The 6,778-nt window shown below is 60.1% G+C and overlaps 1 protein-coding gene and 1 long non-coding RNA gene across 4 annotated transcripts; one reads left to right on the top strand and one right to left on the bottom strand.

The window, feature by feature from the left end:
• Positions 1–288: 288 nt before the first annotated feature.
• Positions 289–4,998, bottom strand: LOC144287973 (protocadherin-8). Of its 3 annotated transcripts, XR_013355902.1 has the most exons (4): positions 2,422–4,998; positions 2,131–2,281; positions 1,732–1,939; positions 1,117–1,255 (listed from the first exon to the last, which is right to left on the bottom strand). XR_013355902.1 is itself a non-coding variant. In XM_077855485.1 (3 exons), the coding sequence occupies exons 1-3, from the start codon at positions 4,765–4,767 to the stop codon at positions 882–884; spliced, it is 3,219 nt and encodes a 1,072-aa protein (XP_077711611.1). In that variant the 5' UTR covers positions 4,768–4,995; the 3' UTR covers positions 289–881. The 3 variants fall into 3 exon arrangements, 2 of the variants coding, with proteins under 2 accessions (XP_077711611.1, XP_077711612.1); XM_077855485.1 differs by having other exon boundaries at positions 289–1,255; positions 2,131–4,995; XM_077855486.1 differs by lacking the exon at positions 2,131–2,281 and having other exon boundaries at positions 289–1,255; positions 2,422–4,995.
• On the top strand, positions 3,670–6,556 carry LOC144287974 (uncharacterized). The gene is made up of 2 exons (XR_013355903.1): positions 3,670–3,807; positions 6,126–6,556. It is a non-coding gene; the product is annotated as an uncharacterized LOC144287974 (long non-coding RNA).
• The last annotated feature ends 222 nt before the right edge of the window (positions 6,557–6,778 follow it).

Below are 6,778 nucleotides of genomic sequence, written 5' to 3'. Positions count from 1 at the left end.
CCAAACAGCTCCCTCTACTTTTTGTAGATGCTCCATAAATATCCGTTGAGTGAATAAATGAGAACAAAAATTTTTATAGAGTGCCTGATGTAAATAGAAATGCACATGATTTCCAAAATAAAGTATTTTTAATACTCAGATGAGGCTTTCCAATACTTGAAAGTTTAATATTGCTGTGAATATTAACAATGCCCAAAGAATTAGCACTTGAAAGAAGGTTTAATTCTGGCACTCAGATTATTTGTGAATGTCTAACTGTAGGCAGCTTCATGGAAAGCAATTAGCAGATTCTTCAAACACATGACAAATCCTTTATTACTGTGCTTATAAGTGACACGGTTTGGTTTACAGAAAACCAAAAGTAATTAAATAACATTGAACTTGGAATCTACCACAGACGCAAGATATACAAGGTATACTTGGCAAGGCAAAAATTCTCAAACACTAGGTTGTTTCAGGTGAAAGATAAATTTCCATTTTAAGTAATTCCCACATTTTTTTTTTTTGTCTTACAGACAGTTCCTTTGGCAATAACTTCCACTTTAGCTTTTATTATATAAAAATATAACAAAATTTCATTATATACAAACATTACATTACACAATGTACAGGTTAAAAACACTAAGAAAATGGCAAGCTGCAAGTGAAATTAAAGTCAATAGCATGATAAAAATTAAATACTGCACACATTTCATAAAAATTACATTAACTACATTTTTGTTTGCAAATACCAAACAGTACCAATGTGATTGGAAATAGCTTCCAACAGCTTCATTTTAAGGCACATCTTGCATATTTATATGTACAACACTGAAACCAGTCAATAACTTAGGGGCTTCTCGGAGTGACCTGTATATGTTGTGAACACATGCAGCGTGGGATTACACATTTTCATTGGCTTCCTTCTTTGGGGACAGGTACCTGCCAGGGGGGGACTGATAGAGGGGTACCCCGATCTCCTGCAAGTCTGGGAGCCTCCCCGGACGGGGAGGGGAGAGCAGAGTGACTGTCCTGTCGTAGTCCCTATGCAGCACTTTCTCATAGACGCTCTGCAGCCCCACCGTCTTGGGCAGCTGGGCCTGGTAGTAATTGTCCCTGCGCAGAGGATCCCGAGGCAGGGACGTGCTCTTACAGAAGGTAGACATCTGGGCTGGCGGGTGAGGTGGGGGATGCGTGTTGGGCCCTCCGCATGACGGGCTCCAGCAGCGGTCAGAGTGGCCCAGGATCTTACACTCGGCGGTACACGCCCACAGTCCTAGCATAAAAGAGAAAGGGAGAGAGCCTGGTGATTATTACTGAGATGGCACACAGCTACGCCTCCCTCTTCAGAACGTCAGGCAGGGTCAGGGCGGGGCTGAAAAGAAAAGCAAGCAGGATGAGGGTGAACGCGGGGATTCAGGATTCGAAACACCGCTTCCTATACAGCCACCTTCTGGTGAAGTCGGCTCAGCTCCTTTTGCCGGAAGCAAGTGAAAACCCCGAGGGGCAGAACTGTCCTCCTCAGGTAGCTAGAGCATCACCCCTGCCTGCACCTAAACAGGATGGGAGTGTTCTTTATTCAAGTGGTGGAGCTGCCTCGATGTGGCATTTTGAAATCAGCCGATCTCGGGGACTGGAAAAAGTGGGGGTGGGGGGTGGGGTGGGGTGTTGGCTGGGAACGGAGATGGACAGGAGGGCGGCAAGGGAGGGAGACGAGGAGAGCTGAACTTGGCAGGAAAGAAGAGCCCTCACCGCTCTGCATGTGGTTGATGAGATCCTTTTTCAGAGCGTCCCCGCTGATGTCGGAATCGCTGTCGTTGAAGTCGCTGTCCCCTTTACCGCTGTCTTTGCCGCTGAACTTCTCCGCTTCCCGGCCCGAGATGGTGTTGAAGGAGTGTCCTTTCCAGACCGCCACAGGGGGCGCCGGCTCCTTTCCGAAGCCGGGCGAGGCGCCGTAGGGCTGCAGCAAGGGATGGGGGATGCGGAGCGGGAGGGGGAGAGGAGGGGAGGTGGGGGTTGGACAAGAAACAAACAAGACAGGTGCGACAGGTTAGGCATCTCCGGCGCAGGCACACCCAGGCCCCTCCAGTCCCGTCCCCCAGCCTGTCCGCGGAGCGCGGAGGGGGGCGCCCGGCCGAAGGAAGGCCTCACCTCGGCGTGCGCGCCGCGGAGCCGCTGCTGCCCCTCGAAGTGACAGGAGCTTTCCCCGGTGGCGCTGCCGCCCTCCGAGCCCGGCACTTCGGCCGCGGCGACCGCGGGCGGGGGCGGGTCGGCCGCGGGGCTGCCAAAGGGCGCTTTGCCGCTGCCAGGGAAGGTGAGCACGTCGAACATGTTGGGCCTGGGCCCGGCTCCCCGGGCAGCCTCCTCCGGGGAGCCGGGAGCCGAGGCTCCGCCGCCCGCCGCCCCGGGCCGCTCTTCCCGGCGGGCCCCCCCTTTGCGCACCTCCTTCTTGCGGCGGTTGCAGGTGGTGGCGATGGCGATGATGGCGGCCAGCAGCAGCGTACAGCTCCCGGCCAGCACGATGATGACGATCAGCGGCGTGTCCCACTGCAGCGCCGGCCCCGACGCCGCGAGCCGCGAGCCAGGCGGGCGAGATCGCTCCGGGCCCCCCGCGCTGGCGGGCGCCCCCGGCCCGCGCCCGCCGCCCGCGGTCACCACGAAGCTGACGGTGGCGGTGGTGGAGAGCGGGGGGCGGCCGCCGTCGGACACGACCAGCAGCGCCCGGAACGCGCGGCCCGGCGGCTCCTGCGAGAGGTCGCCTGTGAGCACGATCTCCCCCGTGCGGCGGCCGATGGCGAAGGCTTCTCGCGGCTCCTGCTGCAGCAGCTCGAACGCCAGCTCCCCGTTGGCACCGTCGTCCGCGTCCCGAGCCTGCACGCGCGCCACGGCCGTGTCCCTCGCCGTGCGCCCGGGGACCGCCACTTCCAGGGTCCCGTTGGCCGGCGCCGGGTGCACCAGGACCGGTGCGTGGTCGTTCTGGTCCAGCACCCGCACCTGCACCAGGGCGCTGCTGGAGAGCTGCGGGGAGCCTCCGTCGCTCGCCTGGATGCGCACGTCGAGCTGGCGCAGCGTCTCATAGTCGAAGCTGCGCAGCGCGTAGATGGCCCCGGTGGCCGGGTCCACCGACACGTAGGTGGACACCGAGCCCCCGGCGCGGCCCACTTCTGCCTCCAGCAGCCGGTAGGTGACCTGGCCGTGGCGGCCCAGGTCCGGGTCCCGCGCGGCCACCGTGGCCAGGTAGGCGCCGGGCGGGTTGTTCTCACGCACCGACACCTCGTAGACCGGCCGCGTGAAGAGCGGCGCGTTGTCGTTCTCGTCGCCCACGCGCACGGTGTAGGGCCGCACGGTGCGTAGCGGGGGCGCGCCGCGGTCCTCGGCCACCAGCGTCAGGTTGTACTCGGCGATGCGCTCGCGGTCCAGCGACGCCGCGGTCACCACCAGGTAGCTGCCCGCGTAGGCCGGCTGCAGCCGGAAGTGCTCGTGCCCGTAGAGGGCGCAGCGCACCTGCCCGTTGGCGCCCGAGTCCCTGTCCGAGGTGCTGACCAGCGCCACCAGGCTCTCGCGCGCCGCCCCCTCTGGCACCAGGGAGACGGCGCCCGCCTCCGGCGTCCCGGGCCCGGTGGGCGAGGTCGCGTCCGCACCCCCGAGAGCGGCGGCGGCGGCGGCGGCGGCCGCGGCGAAGGGAGAGGCGGCAGGTGCGCCCGGGGCGGCCAGCGGGGTGATGGTGATGTCCGGAGCGTTGTCGTTGACGTCGCGGATGCGCACGATGACCTTGCAGGTGGAGGCCCGGGGCCCGGGGCCGCGGTCCTGGGCGCGCACGTCCAGCTCGTAGGTGTCCTGGCGCTCGTAGTCCACGGGTCCTGCCAGGGTGAGGCGGCCGGAGCGCGGGTCCAGGCGGAAGAGGCGGCGCGCCTCGGGCGGGGTGCGGGCCCCGAAGGCGAACACCACGTCGCCGTTGGGGCCCTCGTCGGGGTCCGCCGCGTCCAGGTCGAGCAGCAGCGAGCCCACGGGCGCGTCCTCCGCCAGCTCCACTTCGGCCACGGCGCCCTGCGGGAAGGCCGGGCTGTGGTCGTTGGCGTCCAGCACCCGCACGCTGAGGGCGGCCGTGGCGGAGCGCGGCGGGCGGCCGCCGTCCTGGGCCACCAGCTCCAGGCTGTAGGCGGCCTGGCTCTCGCGGTCCAGCTCCTGAAGCAGCACCAGGTCCGCGCACTGGGCGCCGTCCGCGCGCGTCTGCAGTTCCACGCGGAAGGGGCTGTGAGGCTCGGCCAGGCGCACGCTCTGCAGTCCGTTGGCCCCCACGTCCTCGTCCACCGGCACCTCCAGGGGGATGCGCGTGCCCACGGCCGCGCCCTCCGACACCTCCACGGGGATCTGGGCCCGGGGGAAGCGCGGCGCGTGGTCGTTGATGTCCCTCACCTCCACCTCCACGTGCACCAGCCGGAACTGCTCCTGGGAGAAGCTGACCACGTCGAAGGCCAGCACGCACTGTGGCGCTTGGCCGCACAGCCGCTCGCGGTCCAGGCCCGCGTCCCCGACGGTCAGCTGCCCGTCGCCCTCGCGCACCCGGAGCAGCGAGCTGTTGAACTGCTTCATCAGGCGGAAGCTGGCGTCTCCGGACACTTTCATATGCAGGTCCTCGGCCAGGGTCCCGATGACCGTGCCGGGGGCGTCCTCCTCGAAGGTGCTGTATCGCACTGTCTTGCTCTGGGCCACCGAGAGCACCCAGCAGAGGCTGAAGAGCTGTAAAGGGAGAAGGCAGGGGCTGCCCCCGCGCCCCGCTGGACCCATGCCGCCAGCCCCGAGTGCTAGTCCAAGGCGCTGAGCGATGATTCCTCCCTGGTTCGCGGGTCCCGGGGTGAGTCGCAGGCTCCTAGGAGCACGCTCTCGGCGAGCCCCGTGAGGGAGGTCTGCGGGCTGCAGCGCGAGGTCCCGGCGGGCTCCGGGGACGCGCCGACCCGCCCCCGCCGAGCACCGCTCCCTTCCCTCCCGCGGCTGGAGCTGCGCCGCCGCGCGCCGCCTCCGCTTTTATAGCAGCCGATATGCAAATCGGCAGAGCCGGGCAGCCAATGGCAGCTTCGCCCTCGCGCCGCTCCTACGCCAGCCTCTGACAATCCCTTTAATGTGGAAAGGCTTAGAGGGGAAAACAAGAAAGGAAAATTAGGGAATCTTTTCTTTGTTTCTTTAACTCCTTTCGCCTTTTTTTTTTTTTTTTTAATTTCCTCCTTTCCTGTCAACGCCCTGAATACAGAGGAGTTGGCACAGGTCGCCCAGAGTCAAAGCAGTGGATGGTTTTGTTAATTGTGTCCGTCCGGAGCCCACTTTTCCAGCTGAGAGCAAACACGCTGGGGTTTCGCCCCAGTAGCTCGGGACCACCCCCCACCCCGCCCACTTTTTTTTTTTTTTTTTTTTTTTGCCTTTTGTACCTTCGAAGTTTACGATCCTCGCCTTTTTCTCCACCGACTTGCTCAGCCCAGTGAGGTCTTCCTATACAGCCTTCTCTCCCAGCTTCCCAAGGCGCTCGGCAGTACCTTGTCGATTTAGGAAATCCCAAAGACGAGGGGAAATTGATTCTATTCAAAATTGCGTCCGCCAAATTGTGATTTGCTCGTGTGAGCCTCGGCGATCAGGGCTGCCACTTCCCTTTCAGAAAAGAGCTCTGCGATGTGTTAGTATGCATGTCACTGTCCAAATGGCTTTCTTAAGCCCTGGGCCGCTAGCAGGCCAGGAAAAAAAAAAAGTTCCAAATAGGATTTAGCATAAGCTTGAGGAGATTTGGAAAGATTTCAAAGATCAGACTGTATCAAAGGCTTATGAAGCCCTCGTTAGCAGTGGAAATAGAATGGCATGGCAGGCGATCCCATTGGAGGCCCCAATGTCTGTATTATTTCACTGTGACAAGCTAAGGGGAGAGAAAGTTGAACAGTTTCCACAGCGGAGTTGGGCTAACTTGAATATAATGAGCAAACGCCACATGTATCCATTATGTTCCTCTATTCATCCCCAATCACTGCCATAACTCTCCGGCTAAACGGTGATGGGCGCTGAATTCCACACAATACCCGGCTCGTATTAAAGTGCATTTAGAGAACTTTCCCTCCTGATGCCTGGTTCCGCTTATTTAGAGGATTTTCTTTCTGTCCTAATAGGGCTGCTCCGAGAAGCAACACTCATCCCGTTCCAGAAGAACAAAATCACAGCATGACGTTGAAACCTGGCACGAACCTGGGGGAACTTAACCATCTGCCTGCAAACGTGTGGAGCTTCGGTATTGCCAGACTCTGGGCTGGGCGGATCCCGGCCCCACCCCCACCCCCGGCCAGGCTGGGCGAGGCCCCCCACAGGTAGTCCCCCCACCCTCAGAATCCGAGAAGACCCAGGAGTTGGAGCTCCAAGCAGGGACAAGACGAGTTCTTATTGAAGAGCTTTATGGAGCAGGTTATGCAAATACACACGGAGGAGAGGTAAAAACAAAAGCCACGCACTGGAAGATTTTTTTTTTTTTTTTTAAAAAGGCGATGGATTTGATAAGCAGACTGCATTTGGGGAACGTTCTTCCGAATCCAGATTTTAGTCCTACTGTCAGCATCCATCTGTGTTTTCCTTTTGCTCAAACCCGAGGGAATGCGTCCTGAGGTCTTTTCAGAACACCTTCGGGAGGTTTTCCCGCCCGCCCCCCGAAGTAGGGAGACCACGCAGGGGAGGCGGGGTGGGGCTTGCAGCGGGGGTGGGGGAGAATGAAGTAGGAGCCCTGGAATTGCCAAAGGGGGGAAAAATGCAGCCCCAGCGATCAATAAATAAG

Source organism: Canis aureus, chromosome 17 (genome assembly GCF_053574225.1).
Source record: "Canis aureus isolate CA01 chromosome 17, VMU_Caureus_v.1.0, whole genome shotgun sequence".
Taxonomy (NCBI): domain Eukaryota; kingdom Metazoa; phylum Chordata; class Mammalia; order Carnivora; family Canidae; genus Canis; species Canis aureus.
The sequence above is the reverse complement of the archived record's forward strand: the minus strand, read 5'-3'. Positions and strand labels throughout refer to the sequence as shown.

What these genes read in the sequence shown, in the direction of transcription:
- LOC144287973 (XM_077855485.1), bottom strand. Translation starts at nt 4,767, where the DNA reads ATGGGTCCAGCGGGGCGCGGGGGCAGCCCCTGCCTTCTCCCTTTACAG. An exon ending in TCCGCGGCGCGCACGCCGAG is followed by an intron (nt 1,940 to 2,130) that starts GTGAGGCCTTCC and finishes CCCTTGCTGCAG; the next exon opens with CCCTACGGCGCCTCGCCCGG. An exon ending in CATCAACCACATGCAGAGCG is followed by an intron (nt 1,256 to 1,731) that starts GTGAGGGCTCTT and finishes CTTTTATGCTAG; the next exon opens with GACTGTGGGCGTGTACCGCC.